This window comes from Labrus mixtus, chromosome 4, assembly GCF_963584025.1.
Source record: "Labrus mixtus chromosome 4, fLabMix1.1, whole genome shotgun sequence".
Classification (NCBI taxonomy): Eukaryota; Metazoa; Chordata; class Actinopteri; order Labriformes; family Labridae; genus Labrus; species Labrus mixtus.
In genome coordinates this window covers 26,760,382-26,783,880 of record NC_083615.1, presented here as the reverse complement: position 1 = coordinate 26,783,880, position 23,499 = coordinate 26,760,382, and the positions used below count along the sequence as shown (strand labels likewise).

Below are 23,499 nucleotides of genomic sequence, written 5' to 3'. Positions count from 1 at the left end.
AGGGAGAGATGGCGCTGAGCTGGTAGCTGAGGCGCACAGAGCAGAGGGCGGCTGTGATTTGTGGATGAGGGAAGGATGAAAAAGAGGAGGAAGAGAGAGTTAATAAAACAGATCAGTATCGCCCTCCCCCCCATCACACTGACCCCTCCACACCTCAGCAGACTCCCCCAGGGGGATCAGGATGTGTTTCAGGCTCTCGGTACACACCACGGGTCAGAGATGGACACGGCCGCCTTGATGCTTTTATTGGATTCAGTCATCTTCTTGTCATTTCCTCTGCTAATGTAAAGCAGGCTGCATCCATAATCACCTCAGCGTCCACAGAGCGGAGCTACATCTGCAGCTTATCTGATGCTTTTCAGCAGATTGAACGATTTGAAGCATGCACCAATAAGCTCAGCATGTGTGTGACAAAGGGAGGATGAGATATCGACACAATGAGCAGGCTAGAATGAGACGTGGATACAGTTAATGAAATGTGTGTTTGGAAGGACCATTGGCGTTTTGTTATTTACGTCTTTTATCATTTCTTTGGAGGGGCATTTAATCCAACAAAGAGTACAGTCCTGTCAAAACATGTGGAAACTGAGAGACAGTAAAGAAGCTGGCTCTGGGTTCCTCTGACCCTCATGTTTGTGGATTCAACTAATACCTGTCACAAAGCGCTGCGTCACAGAGCAGCTAGCACAGTTGAAGATTTGTTAGCACACGCTGGAGATCTGCACCTAAAAGTGAGATAAAGAGAGTCAGTGAGGAACTTTTCTGGTTTTCCTGTCAGGCATGTGCAACACATTGGCTTTATTCTGATTCCCCTCTTCCCACCACACAATGCATCTCCTGTTGCAACACAGAACACATGTGGATGAAGGAGAGTGCAACACTCAGAGAGAAAGAAAGAAAAAACAATTTGAGGTAAATAACATTTGACAAAAAACCAAACCTGATCTGAACACTGAAAATGTTTGGAACCAGAAGAAACCTCCCCTGAACACAAAGATATTTGATAGAAAGAAACATGATCTCTCCCTGTCAGTGTTGGAAATACTTGAAATAATAAGTGGTTGAAAAGCTGCCTCACATATGGTGAAAATGTTGCTCAATGTGGTCAAAGGAGATGAGGAAATGTAAAAGAAGTGTTGGGCACAAATGTTTGTTGGCTTTTTGAATGATTGCGCCATAATATTAAAGGCTTTTTAAGTATTTCATTCCTCAGTTTTACATTTGTCATGTTTGGAGTGCCCAGTTTCCCTCTTTTTTCTGTGTTGACTCATGTACGGTTGCCATGATTTAAAGGTCACATATTCTGTAAAATCCACTCCACCATGTTTCTCTAACTCTAATATGTGTCTCTAGTCCGTCTACAAACCCCCCAATTATGAGAAAAGTCCACCCTCTCCGTCTTTTCTCTGCTCCACTTTTCAGTAAATGTGTGCTCACGCCCCCTCCCTTCCAGAGAGGGGGCGTGGTCAGACACAGCTCATTTACATATTTAAAGGTACAGACACAGAAACAGCCTGTTCTGAGCAGGGCTGAAATAGAGGGGTTTATAGACATGATCAAATACAGGATCAGAGTGGATTTAGAACAAGAAACTTCACACATATGTTTTGGGGTGCTCTGAGACTTATTTAAACTTGTTGAAGAGGAGAATATGTGACCTTTAAGGTCGCAGAGGAAAAGCAGGTAAATTGAGCGTCAGTGCTGGTGTGTTTCTCGGTTGTTCATCGAGACATGAAGGTAAACTAAATGAGTTTTAATCCAGACATTTGAAGATGAAAGTGAATTCAGTTTCCGCTTCAAGGAGGTTGAACAGAGTATTAATATAACAAGTGGTGTAACAAATTGCTTTCCGGGGGATTAATAAGAACTCTAACAACATTTCCTCTCAGACGAGTAATGAGGAATGAGCTTCTTGTTACCTTTCTTTTTTAAGGTCTTCACACATGCTGTCATCCAAATCCTCCATTATTTCAACTCATTGTGCTTCAGTTGAACTCTGAGGTTTTCACAAACACACGCAGGTCTTTGTGATTATAACAGCAGCTGGCCCTTTAAACGTGTACATTCCTACATCTGTGAATACGTGTATAAAAACACAGAGATGATGCTGTTCATGCTGAAGCTGCTGGGATCATTCCTTGGCACCATCCGCTCCATCAAACATACTGAGCACAGGCTTGATTTTCTGCAGCATGTAAGGAAACGCCGCTCCGATATTTACAGTAGAAATGATGTATTTATTGAATCTTCAACTCTCTAAATGTGTGCGTCTGACTGAGTAAACAGTCATTAATGCAGCTCTGTACTGTTTGGACTGGAGCCCGTTCCTCTGCTTGAATAAACGGAAGTCTTTGCTGATTTTGTGAACATTGTTTTTCCTGGCTTAAACGATCTTTGTTTAATTTTTTTGACCTTTTCTGATCAGTTGACACTTTACCTCATGCCGTCATAACCTTGGTGCGACTCCAGGTCATCCATTATTCATGTAAAAACATTGTCTTTAATTAAACACTACACTAATGGTGGCATTGTTAATGCAGCAAAAAAACATCAGCTCGTACAGCTGAGTGCCCATTGTTAATTGTTAAAGAGATGACATCTGGTGCCCAACTGAGTGCAGAGATGTGTCAAGAGTCCCAGCTGGCACATCTATTGGCCAGCTGCTCGTTTCTGTGTGAGCTGTGATTGGTTACGTGTCACTGTCTAAAGGACCTGAGGGAGCTGTGGAGGTCCACAGGGCTTCAGTGATCCTTGTCCTCATCATGCTCTGCTCACCTTTCCATCACTGATTCATTTATCTCTCTGCAGGCTTAAAAAAAAAACACTCCACACTGATAAAAACCGGACGGCCTGATCCACTAATTATAGACTGGGGCTGCTAGTATCTCCAAAAATGTGCACATCATTTGCTGCTTCTTTCTGCTCCGTCTCAAGGTCTTTTTCACAAACATAACGCACTGAAAATGTTCAGACACAAACACACCCGACAGGTTGTCCTGCTCTGTGCAGTTTGCTCTTGTTTTGCATCTTCACTCTGAGAGGAGCTGAGATTTCATGCAGGTGATTCAAGTTATTTCTATGAGTGAAGGGAAACGTTGTAAGACAGGCCCCGAAAAACATCAGTGTCACCATTAATACAAAGTGTCCTCCCTGATTGGACCAAACTAAAACAGCACTTACATTCTCGTTGTGTGTAACCACTCCAGATCCTCCAGATCGAGCTGCTGACAGTCCCGTTCTGATTTCATCTGCGGTTATAATGGTGATAGTCAAGGTCATATTTACTGACTTTATTTTAAGATAATTTATCTTTGAAGTCATGCAGAGGCCGAGTTGTTCTCCTGATCTCTGGAAAGTTTGCGTATGACATCTCTAATAAATACTCAGCTCACTCCAGCTCCGTGTGACTGAGAGCGTCTCTGTTTGTAATCCTGATTCTTTTTGCAACAAGGTTGATTTGCATAGAAAATGGAAAATCATCCCCCAATAGATTGCATAGAGGTTCATTTAATTAAATGCAAACTGCAACGGTGCACAGAGGCGCTGTTTGCTCTGCGGCCCAGTTAGGGATGCATTTAACCCTTTGTGTGTGTGTTTTGTGAAATAGACGGTGTCGGTTTGACTCAAGTTTAGTGAGTGCAAAAGCTGCAGGATGCTTCTGTGAATCAGGCCCTGTGTGTGTGAGCACTGTGCACCTGTGCATGCTTATGTCGAGCTAAATACAACTTAAGATAAATGATGAAGCTCACAGTTTCTCTGTCATCCTGTCTCTTTCCACTCCTCCCTCCAGCTCCACTTCTCCCTCTCTCTCTCTCTCTCTCTCTCTCTCTCCCTCTCTCTCTTGTTGCACAGTGGTCAGGCCACACACCCTGCAAACCTGCGGTTCTGCTCTGGAAGTGTTATTGCACAGATAAAAGTGTGTAATGAATGTGCCTTTGCCCTGTGTGCCGGTTGTGCCAAGCATGACAACGTGTCCACGGACGGGACGACACTCGAGCTTGAAAGAAAAACACTGGTGGTCCGTGTGTTTCATGTCTGTTTATGAAGATTTATTGTTAAAGTAGGCCTGCGGTTTGCAGAGGGACATTAGCTTTACTCCGAGGTATTTTGGCCCTTGAGCTGAGTGTGGTGTTTTTATAATGAGTCGTTTTGAGGAGCGGTTGAAACAATAATTCCTCTGTGTTTAATCCGTCTCCCTCAGGGCCAGAAAGCAGAAGCAGAGAGGTACTTCCTGAAGGCCATCCAACTGGATCCCACTAAAGGCAACTGTTACATGCATTATGGTGAGTACACTCTTTCAAATTCCAAAAAACTTTTTTAAATGTGACATTTCCTGACTTGACTCTTGAATCCTCACTCATAATATTTTGGCGATCGAGCTCGTATTAGCCGCGAATGTTGCACAAAGGCAGGAACTGAGAGGTTCGGGGAGGCTGTTGGGACAACAAACTTTTCTGACCCTTTCTTCAACTCATCTATGGTGTCGCTCTGTACGTGCAGCAGAGAGGATGATTTCCTCACATTGTTCCCTTTCAATTGATGAAAACATGGAACGTGACAATTTCAGCATCCCTCATCTTTTCTTATTCCCGTGTGAATCACACATGACCTCTCAACGCTGTCACAGTGAGACGGAGTATAAGCTGACGAGTTGATCACTTCATCCCTCTGAAGCTTCTCATGATGAACCGATGTGTCCGCTCGCTATCACTGCAGCAGCCTGTACAGTATGTGACATTTAGAGCGATCAATACTGCAGGTTAAAGGTAGACTCCGGTGTTTTCTTGACGTACAGTTTGTCCAGGTTGTCACATGTAAAGGTTAATGACTCTGTAAAGAGCAGATGAAGAGTATCGATGGAAATAAGTGAAGAGTGTCATTGCAGAGACCGAGAACAGGATATTGATTGATATGAGGTGAGGCATCCAGGTTATGATTTCTAAATCCCCAGTTTGTGGTTCTACCACATTCTCTTGCTTGTTTTGGTACAGGAAACCATGGCAACTGAAACAGAGCGTAATATTTTGGAGTTGGAGCTGAGAAATATTGAGAAGAAGTTGATTTGACCGCAATTAGCGTTCTTTCTTCTGCAGAATTAAAAAAATGGATGGGATACTGGAAATGTTGTGAATGTAGGAAATACGACGCTACCCAGCTGACCAATCACAGGGCTGTTGTTTATTTCGATGTGTAGTAACATCTTTTAGGCTCAGTATGCAGCCTTCTGCAAAGGTACCAGAGTTTTACCCCCAATTTCAACATACTCCTTACGCGCCGTGGTCGGTCAGCGCCACGGTTTTGCTCAGTCGGTGATGCACGCCCTGCCCCACTGGATCCATGTCTGGAATGTGTGCTCAGCAGAACGCAGCCATGATCAGCTGTACACACATCACATGACAACTTCGTGAGTCTGTATATTGTGTTTTATTTTGAAATTGCACGTATTTAGAGTATGTGGAAATTGGGGATTACACAAACATGTGACGTAGAGTCCACATGCAGACGTATAAATCAGGCTTTAACTGTGCCAGATTTCAGAATGTAAAAGAATCTTCTTTGCACTCCTTTTCTACCAGAGAGGAACATGTATAACATACTCACTGCTGCTGGCCGATCTCAGTGTCTCTTGTACCTTTTTGAATGAAGGATCATATTGAATTGTGAGGTACTTGGGTATTTAAAAATGTCAATCAAATCACTAAATCATTATTAAACCTTGAAAAAAAGATCAGATCAGGCTAGGAGGATTGGTTCTACCTTTTCAGTCCGTCTGAAGATCTCAAAACGTACCGGAAACTCCACACAGTGAAAACAGAAGGTAGAGAAAGAGCTGCACAGATGCTGAACTTTGTGGACTTTGTTGAACACAAAGGAACTCATCACACAAGAAGACGGTTTGAACCTTTTTCACCTCCGGGAGACCCAAAAAATCAGACGGTGTCTTAGACAGTTGTGCGCTTTATATTCTGATTTTATGGTGTATGTCACATATTGAAATATGGAAAGGCAATGGAATAATAAACCCAGAGGCTGTCTTTCCTTTATAACTCATAGACCTTTTTTATTTATATATTATAAAACCCTCCATAGCTGCAGAGGTGTTTGTACCCTGCAGCTATTTAACACTCTTTAATTCTGAGCTCTCACTTTACACACGTCTCTCCCCTCAGGCTTTTACTCACAGCTTCAGTTTCATCCACAGTTATTAAGAAAAACATGCTTAGGTTCATATAGTGGTTCAGCATCCTGGTTCAGCGGCGGGGCTAACCAAGGTCAACAGGGAATTCATTCCTCTCCAAACCTGGCCCTTACCGAGGGGTCCGCCCTTAGTTCATGGCCTCGTCAGTGCTCCCTCTCATCCAGGAGGTCCACTGAGGTGAACCGCCAACACAGCCGCGCCCGAAAATGAGACGCAAACCGCTTGTGAGAAAAAACATTTTCATTTTTTAAAAGAGGCAGATCCATCAAAGTTTGCTAATCTGAACAAATGAGTCTGAGAGATTGCCAAAGATGATGGTATGTTGCACTGATATCTCGTGTTTCGGGAGATTATTTCAGGGCCAGACGAGGCCGACCCTCCTCTCGGGCCAAAGGCAACACTCAAAGACTGTGTATCCCTCGGCAGCTCAGCGGGGATCCCCTCAGCGTTTTAATAGAGCTGCTGTTCTCTCCCGCCCTCACAGGTCAGTTTTTGTTGGAAGAGTCGCGGCTGCTGGAAGCTGCAGAGATGGCAGAGAAAGCCGCACGCCTCGACAGCGGGGAGTTTGACGTGGTGTTCAGTGCAGCACACATGCTCAGGTGAGTGAGTGAATGGAATTATTCCTGTACTTTACTTTACATGTGATGGTTTCCCCAGCCCCCAGCTGATGCCCAATCTCACTGAATATATATTGCATTTGTTCGTGGAGGAGATGGGTGGGCTGCAGTTTTCCATGGCTGAGTAGAGTATGAGCTCTACTGTCTGCAGGGTTTATCCACCGGCTTACGCTACTCCTCAGCTGCTGTGATTTACTTGGCTGTTCTTTGTAATCCTCCTCTCTCGCTGCAGTGCCAGCCCCAGAGCTGCTGGTTTGTCTTAGCATGCTGTGCAGCTATGCATCTTCATATGCTCTCTCTCACTCTCTCTTTGCCTCCCTCCCTTCTCTGTCTCACTCTCTCGCTCTGTCGGCTCTGGCTCGTGTTTGAAAGTCTGCCTCCAAATCAGTGCTCGCTTGAGCTGATGAGCCTGAGCGGCAGAGCTTTAGCAGCCCACAAGCTGTTGTGTTTCTGAACACGAGCCATGAGTGGAAATTAGTAAATACAGCCATGTGCCAGCTTACAGTATGCCGCCCCGCTAACTGAATAAACCTACACATTTTTACAGTACGACCCAGAGTGAAGATTTCCTTCTTTTAAGACATCTTAGGCAACACAGGCTTTTCCTGTTGCTGCTCTCTGCTGAGAGGATGTTGTTCTGTAAAGAGTTTTTTTTTAGAGGGAAATATCTTGATTCTCTTTCTCACCATTAGTAACGTGAGAAAATCAATGCTGCTTTCATGATGCGAAAGCCAGCAGGTAATTGAAGTAGTTTGTTTAATACTGGAAGCAGGGGGGAAACAGCCAGGTCCCTAGAACAGCCAATAATTAACACCTTGTAATAAGTTGTTGGTCAAAGCTTTTCAAAAACAGAAAAATTACTTGTTGGGTTGGAGACTCCAGGAGGATTTTGTGCCTGAAGCCAAGAACAAGTCCTACACATGTGCTACCGTCACGTCATTAAAACAGTTTAAAGATACAAGCCAGTCAGGAAAAACGTTCTCTGTTGGACAAATCTGGAGATTCAGACTGATTTTCTGAACGTTTGCACTTCACTCTGTCCGATCCCCACACAGCTGATCTGCTGTGGTTGTCTCTCTCCCTGGTCGAGGTAACATCACATTTATGTTTATAGTTCCAGACCAACTAAGACAACCGTTCCTGAGAAATGTTCTGCAAGTTTCCAAAGTATCCTTCTACGTTGTGTTGTGCTTGTCTGGCTTGAATACACTGCTCCACGCTGCCCTCTATTGTTGCAACTTTTGTTCTGTATTCTAAATGAACGCAATGAACAGAAACAGGAAGCTCCGCCCATATCCGTATACCGTAGCCTTTAGAGGTGCTTGGAGGTACATTTGTAACAGTGATCGTCACATGAGGGGTAAACATTTTCTCAGTCTCTTTAATATGAAGACTCTTAAGCCCATATCTTAAAAAAAGCTTTTTATGACTTTATAATTAGAGAGATGGGTCAGTGGATAGAGTGATAAATCAGGGAGAGAGAGAGAGATGGGAATGACATGGATTATAACCAGGGCTGCCTGCTTTAGGACTGTAGCGTCTGTACATGATAGGGCGTGTAGACTAACCACTAGTCCAGTGCAGCCCAGTTCAGTTCTTGTTCTCTGATGTGGGAAGTCATGGCGTGGAACTGGGTAGGTCTCTCCTCCTCCAGGTGGTGGCAGGGCTAACAGTTAGAGAGGGAGATGATCATGTAGAAAAACAAAAACAAGTATGAAACACGTGTGAGCCTCTGAGTACGTCCCGTCAGTGTGAATACCGAGCTAAGAACAACAAACCTAAAAGGGAGTTTGACTTCACTCTCTCCTTAGAAAGTCATAACTCAACGATATTTATTTGGTGAGGAAATATTTAATATGTGCACCCAGCTGCTTTACGCAGAGCTCCTCCTCCTGGCCGTCTGATCCCGCAGGTTCTTCACCACCAGCAGCTTCTGGCACAGAGCGCCTCTTCCAGGGTCCAGACCTCTGGCAGCCAATGGGGGCTTCGTGCGGCGCTCATTCTGAACTTTTCTCCGTCTGCTTGGCATGGGGTCTCACTCCTCCACAGCTCAGGTTCTTTATATGTTTGTCTTGGAAGCAGACGTGGAAAGGTCCTCGGTAGGAGGCGACCAAGTGATTCTACGCAGGAGTAAAGGAAGCGATTTAAAGGAGAGGAAGATGCTCTCAAATGTTCAAATGTCTTTTATTGCTCTCTTGGGCTGATGGTTTTTGACCACTTTGCTTCCAAACTAATAATTTCCGTCTACTTCCTTTTAAAGGAATCTTTTCCTTTTTACTGATTTATAGTGTGAATGTAGGACAGGAAAGGCTGTTTAATCAGTTTTACTTTCCTTTAAGGTGTTAAATATCAGCGACATTTATGTTGTTTATAATCCACCGACAGCCAGGAGAAAACAAGTCTCCTGGAAACACGCTAAAGCGCATAGTTCCTCTGATAGATTCCCATTCAAACCACATGTTTCCTATCACGAGGTAATACACTGCACCTGAAAGATCCCTTAGTTCATAACTGAGCATGTCACAATGTTAGATATGCCAATTTGTGGATATATTTCTCGGTTCCAATTTTTTAAAACCGTACAAATTCTTTAAAATTGATAACCTTATAATGGTAATAGAGGTTAAAAAATAGAAGTCACATTGGGATGTGCTGCACATCCAGCGCTCCCCAACGGGGAAGACGTCTGTGTGCAGCGTAGCGTTATAAAAGAGAGAATATTGCTTTGCAAAAACACAATTCTGTTCTGAAGACGGATGGGGCGGCTGTGGTTTAAGCATAAGTATGTGGCTGTTGCTGAGAATGCAATTTGTTCTTTTAGTCATTAGTATCCAACAATGTCATGCTTGCAAGCTGAACTGTCAGTGCTGTGATTTGTGCACGTCTGGGGTTAATAAAGCATCTCCAGACAACAAGATGTCCACGTACAAAGATCAGTGGTTGACTTGCTGATTTGAAATATTCTCTCCTCCTCTGGGGATTGTTTTCCCATTTTTATTTCCCTCATCCGTCTCCTTCTTGTTCTTCCTGTGCTCTTTTTTTTGCCTCACATTCACTGTTCCTCGGGTTTAGACCCAGCCGGTGGTTCACATACTTGGCCTGGTTTGTCTGGGAACCCACAGTCAGACGGCCCTCGGAGGTCCTGCCGCCCCTCCCTCCAGCGGTGGTGTGGCAGCTCTCCAGCTCTGCTCTGATAATGTGTTTGTAAATGTGATAATGATATTATAGAATTAGATCTGTGCCTTGTTTTTTCACCGGAAGGTCGTGCTTTCTAAATATTTTGCTGGCAAACAAACATGGAGTTGTGGTTGGACAGTAAACCCACATTTATAATCTCCGGACAAATTCGGCAACACGAGTCTGTGTCTGGGTCGCCTTAGGAATGTAAAATGCTTTTTTGGACGAGAGCTGGAAAACCTCAGTTGTGCTAAAAGAAAAAATAAAGAGCAGTGGCATGTTCTTCTGTATCTGAAGGATGTCCGTGCAAAACATGTGGGATAACTGTCCGATAATGAGCTAATGTAAGCATGTTAACAACTAAGCCTGCTAACATTGTAAGCAATATATTAGCTTAAAATACATCTTGTTGTCATTGTGAGCCTGTTAGCATTCTGACATTAGCATTTAGCTAAGACAAAGATGTACATAGAGCTGCTCTCTTCCATTTAAACTATTATAACTAATATTACTTTTACAATGGACGGCAGTATCTCAGTCTGTAGGGACGTGTGTTGGGAACCAGAGGATCGGGGTTCAAGTCCTGATTCTGGAGTCTCTTGGTGCCCAAAGAGAATCAGTTGGGGGCCCCTCCAACCAGCGTTCACCACCCTCATGTCTGCCCGACGCTGACTCCTTTTCCTCTTTTTTCCTGTTTCCTTTTTCTCTCCTCTAGACGGATCTTTCCTCTTCATTTTCTTTGTTGACTTTCACTGACAAACTTGACCACGTTATATGTAACTAAAGTTTACTATTCATTGATTTAAGAATATAGATCCAAACCAACACATAAGACAGTGTCTCTCAAACCAAACAGTAATACTCTGTGTTTACATTGGCCCTGCATCCATTGAGCTCTTCCTTTCATGTGGACCCATGTCGATGATGATCCCTTAATAGACTGCGACAGCCTAAATGAAACTGTGGCTCCAAAGAGCCCTCTTCCTTTGATCATTACGACTTAAGGGGCTCCGCAGCCAGCCGCCGTCGACCCTGCCCTTGACTTCGTCAGAGTTAAACAGTTTGCACTGAGACGATTGTTACCATCAGTGTAAAGCATGCAGCTGCAGGCCATAAAGGTGACTTTTAATAACAGGAAGGGTCCCGTCACAGAGGAGCCACAGGTCTGAGCATAACAGTAGGCAGAGCGGGGGGTTGTGGAAGGAGATAAGAAGAAGAATCATTATTTTAATATAGGGCATTCCTGCTTTGACTGCAGGTTTTATGCCCTCAGGAACTTCCAGTATTTTTGGTTCCAGGGACCCATGCCGACAAGCCATCTGCCCTAAGTGCTTTTTTGTCAGTTTGACGTATTCGGTTGTTTTTGGTGCATCTGTGACATCTACTCTGCTGTCCTGGTTTCTTTCAGTTGGTACGTTTATGTTTAGTGCTTAGTCAAATTTCTCAAAGTCGGGCCAACACACATAGATCGTCTGCCCGGGGGTCAATTTCCTCTTGCATGTATTCTCCTCAATCAAACTAAACAGGGCTACTTGTTCCAGGATTAGTTTATTTTAGGCTTTTTTATTATGAAGAAACAAAACAATACAGACAGTAATACTACGTAATCTATCCTAAAATGTATGTATAAGATATTCACAACAAACATGAAGTTTAGAAAACAGAGGGGGAGGGGAAACAGTTTGCCGCTTGCTAATTTGTCAACAAAGTCAACCGAAAGAAGATCCAATAGAAATGAGCTGAAAGAGGGCATATCGCCACCTACTGTAGCGGAGTCGGACTTATATTCTGTCAATCAATTCATTCTTTCCCTGTTCTTGTTTACTGGGACAAGGACCGAAGTCAAATAAAATGGCCTAATCGAACTGTAACCATAGCTCGTCTTAACTATTCATGTCAACATACTGAGTGAATTTGTGTTTTCCCCTTAAGTAGTCCTTCAATATTCTGTATTCATCTAGCTTGTCGAACCAGAATCTCCCCCACCAGCTTGAAACAGAAATGCACGGTGAATATTCCTGAGTTTCCTTAAAGTATCCAATAAGCCAAAAGTCCTGACCTCGAGGTTCAATTAGAGCAGAAAGTGCTTGCTCTGCACTGCTCAGCACAGATGTTATGGAGTGAAAGATGCTATCAGAGAGAGAGAGAGAGAGAGAGACCTGCAGGAGATTGGATGGGCTTTTCTCATCCCTCATGCTGTTCCTTCATGTTATTTTCTCAGTGACCCTTGAGTGCCAGTAAACACGCAGGGTTCAAGGCCTCATCCCGAGCCAAGAGCGATAAAGATGAGTAATGATCGCCTCTCTCTGTGTTTCCCTTGCAGACAAGCCAGCCTAAACGAGGCCGCCGAGAAGTATTACGGACACGCAGCCAGCCTGAGACCTAATGTGAGTACAACCACGGCTAGCTAATCATCCCCCATTACTATTTACCCTGATGGACACTTAGGCAATCATAGTCGGGGTGGCTTTCCGATGATATTACTGCCCAGTCTGCCTCACCACAACGGCGCTCATTGTCAGCGGGGCACAGGAAGCGAGGGCTGGCTCTTTACTGAGCTCAGAGGTTTGTTTGTGTAGCGTCCATCACCAACTTCAAAGGAGGAGCCAAGGTAAGTAGATTGAAAAGAATAATGATAATAACACCCGGTCAGGACTTTGACATCTTGAGAATGAATGGGCTCCAGTCTTAAAAGCTTTGGCAGGAGGGGTCGGCCTGTTTAAGTGAGGGCCGCAGAGGGAGGGAAATATGTTTGGCATGCGGTCACCCTGTTTGTTCTGTGTTTTGATTAGAAGAAATCAGCTCAGGATTAATGATCAAAATATATCTGGACAACATTAAGCAGACAATGAAGTTTGGTTCTGAAAGCACACAATGAACTATAATATATACAAACAATGACAAACAAAAGCTTGGGTGTATACCAAAAGGCTAAAAGTCAAGATGTCCACAGAAACATGAAACTAAGCTCCGATCCTCTTTGTTTTTCTCCGTGCAGATGTACACGTTAGCTCTTGCCAGTGAGTTGTGTATTTTAATTCAACCCAGATAAAACAAAGGTACTTTTCCTCAAAGCTGTAGATGTAATGCACATAGAATAAAAAAATACAGTTTAAAGAGAACGGAGAATTGGTGGACACTTTCCAAAGATTCCTAAGTAAGCTGTTGTTTATATTGTTCATATTTTCCAAACGGTATTAGGGCTGTTACAACAAAGACATTGGCTTGTTGGTTATCCTTTGATTGCTTTAATTCAACATTATGGAGGAATTTGGTTTGGTGTGCGTTGGCACCCATCAAAGGTCTTGTGAGTGCTTTGCTGTAAAAAAAAATATACAATGTGCTGTCACGTCTATCCCTCTTAGACAACATGAATAAGCCCCTGTGTCCACCCTAGGACTTTTTGTTCAGAGCGCCAGCGTCTTTTCTCAGTTGTATTCAATGAGTAGAGCATTCACAACAGAAAGTGGCCAACTGGAGAAAAAGCACGGCGCTCAGGCTTTTTTGCTCCGAGCACTCAAGTTGGAAATCGTTCAGCTTTTCAGCTCCTGCCCCCAGCGACACTGAAGAAGTATAGATAATGGATGGATTTTTTTTTATTTTTTTAACTACCAGCATAACAAACACTTAGACGAGCGATTCTCCATCAAAGTAAGGTGCATCTTCTTGGGAGTTCAGTTTTTAGTTCTTTCATACTTTACCTCTTTGATTCATTTTCACATTCACACCTCCAAACAACGGAGAGTCTTTTGTTTAAGATGATGTTTTTTACATGTTCCCTTCATGTCAGACAGTTTCTATAAATCAGGATCATTGGGGGGAAGGAGAACGGGTTTGACGTGCGCCAAAGTGCAGAGGACCAGAGTCAAATCTGACGCCTATGGGACGAGTACCGAGCCTCTGTGTGTTTGGCGTCCACTCCATACAAACTGAACTAAACTGGTACCTCAGACTGAACAGCTCACCTGACTGTTCGTCTGTGAATAATGGGAGGTGGTTGACATCGAAAGGATTACTCGTCTGTCGCTGCTTCTTAAAAAATCCTGGGGATGTTTATGTTCTTAACAGTTCTGTTTCAGGCCACATTCATGTCATTTTCACATGACTGGTTCTTGGCGGCTCTTATTGTACAAACAGGCATTTATTGTCCACATCCAAACACTGAGGCCCCCTTTTTGCCCCTACTTGGTCACTTTAGCTTGGATCCCTTTTGCCATTAATATTGCTTACAGCTGAGGCACGATTGTAACTTAGCATCTTCATCCATCTTCTTTACTGTTATTCTTTGTTCTTTCCGATACAACTTGACTTAAGCCATGTACCCTGTCCATCATCATTTGTCATTTCATGCTTTACTGCGGCTTGACTCTTCCCTCTCCGAAGGCCCTGATGTTTTATATTAAACACATGTGTGTGTGCTCTCCGAGTGAGAGAGGACAATTGCCTCCATTCAAAGGGATTTAGTCCTTTAGTCTTACAATTCCCTCTCTGGACGAGCTAAATCCCATCGGATGTTTGGTTTGGTGGTCGATCTTTGACATCTGTCCTTTTGCATGCAGATCCTTTTTGCCTTAATGCCAATCTGAAGTCATAATGGTGAGGTCTTTTCAGCTCAACTCCAACTCCTGACTCTCCCAGTCTTTGTAGCATATGCTGCTTTACGGTCTAGGTTAATACGCTCCACATCTGGCCTCTCCTCGGCTGCTACATGCCAGTTTTAAGAAGGGTTCGGAGGCAGAGAGGTTACAGAGCAGCAGGAAATGAGGGAAAAAATGAAAGCTTCTGACAAGGGAACATTTCGCAGAGTGTTATGAGTGTGAGGCAGAATGCAAGAGTAGGGATATAAATCACTGAAGCCTAAGATGTCCAGAACTGCAGGAGAAAGGCTTTGGTGAGGAAAGGTGGGAGTCTACGTTGAGGACTGGAGGAAGGAAATAAAAACTCGAGAGTTAGATCAATTCTGCATGGACGCAGAGTGAAAGATCTTTTTGAGAGAGAAGTCAGGGGTCGGGTGATTCTCAAAACCAGACATATTTGCTATAAGGTCTCTTTCCTGTCATCATTGTCTATCCTGGGCAAAAGTCCCTTTTTATTTATATTTAGTGAATAATCCTTCCCCTTACACCGCCCCCAGGATAAAAAGCTTTCAAACGTACAGGCGTCTTGTGTATTTTCTATATGGCGGGGACAGTAACTCTGCAGTTTGGGAAGTGAAAGGCAAGCAAGTCATCATCAATGCATACCTGCGTGCTGACTATCTAAAGTTAGCTAGCTAACGATAGTATCAGGATCACTGACAGCGGTCACTGTCTTCAGCTTCTTATGTCTCTTATTTTTCGCTTCCTCGCTCCTCAATCCTCGCTTGAACCGGAAGTCGTTCTGTGCCGCCATGTTGAAGGACGTCTCAAGTCTCTTATTCCGGCCCAGAGGAGCGAGGAAATAACTCTGAGGAGCTATGATCTACTAATATTGTCGTACAATTCTCACTGACCAACCCTACATACTTTACTAGAGCAGAGAAAATATTGCAGTGCTCTCCAAGTCCAAAAAAACTGCATACTGAGTAATTTACCAATATACACCTACTTGTCACCTACCTGTGTGGGTGCAGTTTGCATGTGTGGCCCCTTAAACTCTGTGCGTAGGTGGAAACAGTCGTGTTTCAGCCGGCTGTATTCTCTGTAGTTTGATCCCTCCTTGTTATTCTGTGGTTTGACCTTTGAATGGAGGGTCAAACAGAATGTAATTATAGTGCAAACAGCCTCAGAATTAACCGAGCATTAAAAGCTAAAACTCTGGCTGCCTCTGAGGGAAATAACAGAAAAATGGGGAATATATTATTCTGGTTAGGGATTAATGTGTTTGCACTTCATGACACCAGTTGGTGAATTGTTGATTAGTAAGTTGAATGATGCACAAACAGAGAAAGTGAGCAGTGGTGGAAGTGTTGCTCTTATCAGACTTAAGTTTGTCCCGAGACATCTGTTACATTAGTGTTGAGGAGAAAACGCTCTGCTCTCTCAGGGACAAAAGGATGATAACACACAGAGTCTATATTTTATATTTTAACAGTTTGATTGTCCCTCTGAGAAATGAATCACTACTATTGTTTCAGTTGTGGTTCTATTGCATGCCCATCACTCATCCAGCTATGACACTGGATAAACAAAAGATGTTTAGAGAGTTTAAGACGAGGGTGGAACAGTCTAATGGACGAGGGAAATTCATGCAACATCCAGAAGTTCTGCAGACTAAAGTCATAAACCTCTGCAAAGCTTTTTTAAACACAGAGGTCATGGTTTCCTTCTGGGCCGTCACAAGAACTGTGCACAACTTGGTTCTGCTGATGTATTAGTCTGCATTCACACCTGAGCCGTTTGGTCCATTTGGAACAAACTCTGGTGCTCTTTGTCTGATAGTTCGTTTGGTTTGGGGGTGGTGTGAATGCTCAAACGAATTCTGGTCCGCTTAAGAATGGGGGTCTCCAGATTCCAAGTGCACCAGAGTACAGTTCGCTGTAGGTGAGAATGTGTTCCAGGCCAAAGAGACAGCAGCTGAAATGAAGAGTTTCAGGCAGAGGCTGAAAGATGGAGCACTTTCAGATTTATGGAAAGTGTTTATGTGGTTGCTTTGCATTTTAGAGTTTGTATGTGTTAATGTCGCTCATGATTTTAATGTAGTGATGAATCAATTAGCTTTATTGGTTTCTTTTTCTTTATTGTAAATCTGTGCTCTGTTTTCCTGTAGTCACTCCTTCATGTAGTCTCATAACACACCACAGACTTCTAGAAACATTTATAGAACTCGTTTGTGTTATTCGCAGCAGGTTTCTCTGAGAATGACTCTGATCAGTTAATAAGCCATGAAGAAGAAATTAAAGCCTGTGGGACAACACGTAACAAATCATCGAGAAGACATAATCATGTGCTGTGCAAAGTGACAATGATTTCTGTGGTGATAATTATAGGAAAGAAGCCACATTTAGGGCGGTAAAAGCACACGATGGGACTGTTTTACTTCAACATTCCTCGTTTCCTAGGAATTTGATTACAAACATTATGAACGTCTAAAGCAGTAAAACAGTAGCTTCCCTGCAGGACTGACGTCTTTTCCACACTTCAAACCAAAATGGAGATCAGATGTTGTTCCTCTCTCGGCCTGGTTACTCCCAAAGTTTAGAAGTGATTGCACTCTGGAAGTTTTTCCTCTACTTCTGTCCTGGTGAATCATCGCTCCTCATCACGTTGATGAGTTTGCCCCTCGGCGGCAGCAGCAGCAGGACGCTACAGAATATTTATCCTGACCCACTTCAAAGATGAGGTCGCTGTGACAGCTGAGGCCAGAAGGGGAAGACACCGGGACACGCAGAGACGCAGGGTTACCGCCTCAGGGCGATCACAACAACAGGAAGAAGAAGTGTGTCTGCAATCTTTGGGGCAGCAGCTCAGACTGTACGGGTTGGGAACCAGAGGGTCAGTGGTTCAAGTCTGGGTGGTGTGGACCAAAGTCTGGTCTGGTAGCTGGAGAGGTTCACTTCCTGAGCATTTCCTGAGTTTCCTTCAAGCAAGGCACCGAAACCCCAACTGCTCGGGCGCTCTTCCATGTCACTCTGACATCTCTCCACTAGCGCATGTTTGTGCATGTGTGTGTATTTCAATCAATCAATCATTATTTGTAAAGCGCCAATTCATAACAAGTGTTACCCCGAGACGCTTTACAAAAGAGCATATGGGATAATATGCAGGAAGGATTTCTCCTTTGATTTCCTCGTGTTCCTTTGCCACACTTCTTTACCGCTGAGGTGGAGGTCGGAGCAGGCCATGAATGAGTGAGGACGGCGGGGGTTGTGGGGACGACAGAGTCCGATGGTGGTTGTGTGTGTGTAGCATGTCTCAATAACAGAGTTTAAAAGTCATTTACCCTGGGGCGCTGGTGTCACAGTGAGTGGTGCGCGCATCCCATGTCTTGGAGTGGGCGGCTCGGGTTCGAGTCCGGCCTGTGGCTCCTTTACCGCATGTCGGGCCTCACCCTCTCTCACAATGATTTCCGTCTCTGTCCACCGTACTATTTCTCCAAATAAAGGCACAAAAGCCCAAAAATAATTCTTAAAAAAAAAAAAAAAAAGTAATTTCCCCCGTAGTGATTTATAAAGGATATCATAAAAAGAATAATAATCTGCGGTGTAGCCTCAAAAGTTATACTTTAATGTTAAATCATTGTTATTTACTCGAGAACTTTGCCTGTTCACTCCCTCTGACACTCCCTCTGCTTTTGTCTTAATATTTTATTTTCATCCGATCAAAGTTTGTCTGGTTTTTTTTGCTCGGATTGAATTGGATGTGATGAAAAACATTTCTGCTCAAATCCCCGTTCCCACTCTAAATTATGTATACCCCAAAGTGTGAATAGATGAGAGTGTATTTGCATCTGTCCTCTGGTGGCCTCTGATGTTTAAAAGATGAATATTGATCAAATCGTTCTTTTATCCAAACAGACCATTGATGGAGGGTAAATAACAGCAGCACACTCTCTGTGTTTAAACCCACTGGGCCTCATTCACAGTCTGAGGACGACATGTCTCCCTAAAGCTCTCTTATGGGCGGGGTTTATTCTGACTGTAGGTACAAACAGAAAAACAGTCGAGAGGATACTGACTTAAGTCTGAGTGCTGATGTACCGGACCACAAGCTGTTGGTTTATATGTTTTTTAAATTTGCATTGTAGACATTATTAGAATGACATGATGTTACATTTCTCCACAAGACAAAACTAAGCACCACTAAGGGCATACAAACATATCAAATTATACACACAGTATGCACTTTTATTCGATTAAATGTATATTCTTTATTCTTTATGTTGTTTATTTCTATAGTGATGTGTGATGTTCCGCATTATTATGCCGCCTAAACTCGACATTTTCCAACTTGATTATTTCCATTAGAAAACTTAAATTAAAAACTCGAGTAACAGTAAAAACCTTTTGAAAACGATTGAAAAAAGATGCTGGCGCTAAGAGAAAAACCTCTAGGTGGACACAGGGCCAAAGGCTACCCTGAGGTGTACTCAGCATGAAACTGATCTGGTCCTAACATCAGACTCTCTTCTGGTTTCAGTATCCGGCAGCCTTGATGAACCTGGGAGCGATCCTCCACCTCAACGGGAAGCTGCAAGAAGCCGAAGCCAATTACCTCCGAGCGCTGCAGCTGAAACCCGATGACTCCATCACCCAGTCCAACCTGCGGAAGCTGTGGAACATCATGGAGAAACAGGGCCTGAGGACCACCAGCCCCTGAGCTCGGCTCGCCCGCCTACCTGCCATCTGCACGCCAGATCTGGGGGAAAACAAGACGGCCAGCACACTCCTCATTCTGTCCTCTCATGAAGGGGGGACTCTGGGAGGATGTTTGCTCAGAGGGGACAGGACTGAGTGCTGAAGTCCTCCTTAGAACTCCTGAGCTCTGCACACTCCTCAGGCCAGCAGCTCACAGTTTGGCAAGGCGCTGCTCGGACTCTTTAGAAACTCAGAATTAGTCCTCTCACAGGAAACACTTTTTATTTGATAACTAGAGCACTTAAACTGGAAGTGAGAAAGGTACATCCCTCAACATTTGTGATAAATTAGGTGTTTTAAAACAAGCATGTGTAGCTCCAAAGGGAGGAGTTTCCCCCTCAGCAGTGAGAGATAAAACATAAAAGAGAATCTCTAAAGGCTACACTAAAAGTATTTCAATAAAGTTTGGGTTCGATCAGATGTTCAAACTTGATAATCAAGAGAAATTAGGAAAATAGTGACAATTGGAAACCATCCAAAAGCTCCAAATGAATTATGTTAATTAAGTTTAATCACATCCTCACTTTGTTTTGCAAATGAGATTTCAGGGCACTTGAAAATGAAGACAATTAGCAGCATCATTGAAAGCTTTGTGTAGCAGGAGTTTTGATATTTGGTGTCAAAAAAAAGGGAAATTTAATTGGAAGCCATCGCAGAACAACAACAGCCTCTCAAAGGTCGACAATGGCTGGATGTTTAAACGCAGAAGAAGAAAATAAGACCCCTCCTCACAGGGTGATGCCTTATTTACAAAAACATTTAAAAAAAGGTGTGAATCTTCTCAAGCAGAGAACTGAAGTATACATGTGGCATTTTTTACCACCACTTGCCATTTCTGCTCTGCACTGGGGAAAAAAGCCAAGTCACCATGGTAACATAAGAAGCTATAAATGGAAATATTAAGCTATCTCTTGGTGGGAGTGCCACAGAACAAAGAGGCAGGTATGCTAAAGCCTTGTTTCCTCTAAGCGTTCTGGTTCAGTACGGTACACATTTATTAAGAGTTGGGAAGGGTACCAAAACTACTTTTTAGGTACCCGTCTGTTGGGGTGCCAAGCGTGCCGATCCGACCCTAAAGGGTGGAGCTAGACAAACTGCAGTCCCTTGATTGGTCAAAAGAATCCTCAATTCCTGTTCAACAGCGGTAATAAAGGACAGACACAAAACACACAATGTTTAAATATCTTGTGGATTTTAAGAGAGAAATGTCAAGGCCATGGACGACCTTGGAGATTCTGGCCATTCTAGGAATCATTGATCTTTGATTACTGTGTCACATTCTTCTTCTTTGCTGGATTTATTGGCCGTCTACACTCATATGTAGCGCCGCTGTGAAATCGCAAGATCATGGTTTGTACCAAACTGTACTGAACCAAACCGGACCGCTTTGTGGAAACGGGTTTTCAGATTCACTACCCTCTTCTTCCTTGCGCTCCAGACGAGCGTGCAGCGAGATGATGAAGGAGATAAAACCAAATACAGACGCTATGCCTACGCCACACTTTATCTGTCACCACAGAGCAATGCAAAGACATGAGGGAAATGTTGTAACACCTATGTGTTCGTTTAAACTAATATCAGCGTGTTTGTACAGAATGAATCCTAATATATACTTACAGTGTGTATAGTATACAGAAAATCATGCAGCAAAAAAGTAGCCCGACTAAAAGTGGAAGCTCAGATATTGAGCAGGTTTAGTCCGTCAGGTGAGGGGTTCCTCCGGCAGTCTTAAGGGTCTCCTTTGTTTTGTATATATTCTGTGTTCTTAACATCTCTTGGTTTAGCATTGTCAGCATACAGGACGTGAAACAGCACCTTCCATGGAGTAAGACCATGTACATTATTTGTGATTTTTCTTTTTTTTTCTTTTTTTGTTATCGGCCACAAACCTCCTGAAATATTTGTGTCCTTACTTTTGAAGAACATTGTAAGTTATTGCTTTGTGTTACGAGAGCAACAGAACCAGCTGGCACTGTGTTTTTAAGTGTTACATGAAGGTCGTGAGTGGATAAGATGTTTAAATACAGTCGAGTCGGCCATTATAGTTAACACAGAGTAGATCAATGACGTCAGTGGTGGATCAAATTTAAATATATATGCGTCACTTGTTAGGGCGGAGATATACTTGCTGTTTAACCTACACAACCGGCTGCGTCATAAACGTAATTGTATATATACTTGACCGTGAGCAACATGCATTACTGGATGAAACCTCTAGAGGGCACGCCAGAGAGCTCACATCTACTTGTTGTGTTGGATGAATGAAACAAACATGCGGACACTAAGCGACAAACTCCAGTTTTTAAAAGATGAAGCCAATGCTGAAGTGCAAAATCCTGCAGTTCCTCGAGTGTCCACTAGAGGCTGGCTGCAGAAGCCTCAGAAGTCACATACACATCCATTCAAAAAAGCCTGTTTTCACAGTGGAAATTCACATGTTTACAGCCTGGTTAAAAAAAAAAAAAAGGTCTGATTAGCACATTTTTCTCTGCACACACTGTACTGGGAATGATTTGTTTTAACCTAATCCTCGTGGATTTTTGAGGATTGACAGTGACGCATAATTAGGTACGTGGCTGACCTGACTGAAGGGTGGGCACTGTGAAGCTGTTTGTCAGGAGGCTTCAGGCCCACCTCAGCTCCAGCTCATCGCCTGGTGTTATGGCTGAATGTAAGGGTAAGACGGCATTTCCAGCATGGTGACAGCCATTGACGGGCTTCCAAAGATAGTTGACATCACTCAGGATTCGTCCGTTAATTTTTAGGGTCTGTGGCAGACACTCAAGGGAGGTTACTATTATGTTAATTCTGAGAACAGAACTAACATGAATAGTAACATCTGATCAGATGGACAGAACACACCATCAGCATCATCGCCCCCTCTCTCAGTCTCACCAACACTTTCCACCATGCGCGGATGTAATAGCCCCGGTGTTTCGGTTTAAATTGTGACCCTGCTGCCTGGTGAAATTAAGCAGAATGCGCCCGTTGATATCGTAGTTACAGACGCTGTTGAAGGCAGAGAGAGTTGCCAGAAGCTGACGCCGAGGTGTAGTACTGACATCGAACATCTTAGCGTTATATGTCTGTACTTAAATGTGGATCAGCAGAGTAGATCTCCTTTATCTGACATCCTCTCTGCCTCTACACTGCCCCCTACTGTTCATGTGCATACTGCAGCTCATGTTTATTTTTTCGAGGACGTGTTAAAAGCAAGTATATCTCTCCGGCCTCTCAGTCACATCGGTGTTAACACTGTTTCTGTGTTGTAATGTGGTGGTCACCAGTGATGTGTTCACAAGAAAATCACAGCTCACACTCGTTTCCTGTCCCACACGTCACCGTCCACACACTCACAGCGCCTCCTAGTGTCTCCTGTGTATATAAAGTGTTTCTGAACAAACACTGAGAACCGTTATTGCTTGAGTGAAGATGTAAAAATAAAAAAGAAGTGTTTCACTCTGTGTCTCTGCTCAGGGATCTTCAGCAGTGGGTTGTTGCAGAAACTTGTCCACAGAGCGTTTACTAAATTAAAGATTTATTTTTGAAAGTTGTTGTATTTGTATAAATTATGGAGATTTGTAGCCTTTTTCTCCTGTTTTTTGTAATATACAGAAGAACAATGTGCCAGGATAGACTTTTTTTCTTCCCGATGTTGCTTTTTTTTCCACAATAAATTTATGGTGTTCTGCTTTTACTTCGCTTCCTGTGCAGCTGTTTTTGACGACGACCTTTGACATTTCAGGTGATTTATAGATTTCATATGTTTACCATATTGATCCAAGGACAAGACAATCCTGATTATCCTGATGAGACGCATTTTTAGAAAAAGACTAAATGTCGTTATCAGAAAGAAAACCATTATATTTGAAAATAATGCAGACACAAAAAGATAAAATAAACAAGGTAGGTTGATGGGTTTTTTTTTACGCCTTTTAAATAATGTTTTTGGTGTGTTTAGATTCAATTGTCACATTTCAATTCAATAGATTAATCTTTCAAATATTTCCAGGAGACTTCACAGTGACTGGTTTCTCATCTTAAATCTTTTTCATTGAGTTAATCACACAGCGCTTTAAATAAAACAGTTTCTGTTCCTGCATTCCAGTCTTCACTAACACACACACTCTCCTGTGTGAGCATGTCTCTACTACACTACATTGACATTATTC

General features: G+C 43.2%; 1 protein-coding gene across 1 annotated transcript in view; it reads left to right on the top strand.

Annotated features, from left to right (window-relative positions):
- Positions 1 to 23,024, top strand: part of tmtc2b (transmembrane O-mannosyltransferase targeting cadherins 2b) — a 110,508-nt gene extending 87,484 nt beyond the window's left edge. The window contains exons 9-12 of the mRNA XM_061036693.1: positions 4,202 to 4,283; positions 6,684 to 6,798; positions 12,317 to 12,380; positions 19,110 to 23,024. Of these exons, the coding sequence (XP_060892676.1) occupies positions 4,202 to 4,283; positions 6,684 to 6,798; positions 12,317 to 12,380; positions 19,110 to 19,289 (441 nt within the window). The 3' untranslated portion in view covers positions 19,290 to 23,024. The remainder of the gene's footprint in view (positions 1 to 4,201; positions 4,284 to 6,683; positions 6,799 to 12,316; positions 12,381 to 19,109) is intronic.
- The last annotated feature ends 475 nt before the right edge of the window (positions 23,025 to 23,499 follow it).